Source organism: Nestor notabilis, unplaced genomic scaffold (genome assembly GCF_000696875.1).
Source record: "Nestor notabilis isolate BGI_N333 unplaced genomic scaffold, ASM69687v1 scaffold22599, whole genome shotgun sequence".
Classification (NCBI taxonomy): Eukaryota; Metazoa; Chordata; class Aves; order Psittaciformes; family Psittacidae; genus Nestor; species Nestor notabilis.
Window position 1 is genome coordinate 23704 of NW_009943567.1, and position 343 is coordinate 24046.

The following is a 343-nucleotide window of genomic DNA, read 5'->3' on the forward strand; positions in this document are numbered from 1 at the left end:
CCCTGCAATACTTCGGGAACCCTCTCTGAGCTGGCACCCACCTGCCATGGGCTGGTCACAGTGAGATGCAGCAACGTCCCTGACCTGGCCCATGGCCCCGATGGAGATGCTCTGAGTGCCCCAAGAGGGAATTGCTGCCTTTTCCTCCTGGGAACCACAAGTGCCATCGCTCCCACCCTGTGGCTCCAGATGCTGCAGTGGCCGTTGCTGGGTTTGGGCTGGTTGGGTTTTGCTTTTGAACGCTTCCACATCCTTGCTGGCTTCTGGCCCCTCTCCATCCCTGGTGCTCCCTGAGCTGGAGCTCCTGCCAGGCAGAACCAGCCCCAGCCCTTTCTCCCTTCCA

The 343-nt window shown here is 60.9% G+C and overlaps 1 protein-coding gene across 1 annotated transcript in view; it reads right to left on the minus strand.

The window, feature by feature from the left end:
* Positions 1-93, minus strand: part of PLXDC1 (plexin domain containing 1) — a 13191-nt gene extending 13098 nt beyond the window's left edge. Inside the window, exon 1 of the mRNA XM_010022003.1 lies at positions 85-93. Within this exon, the coding sequence (XP_010020305.1) occupies positions 85-93 (9 nt within the window). The remainder of the gene's footprint in view (positions 1-84) is intronic.
* Positions 94-343: the final 250 nt, after the last annotated feature.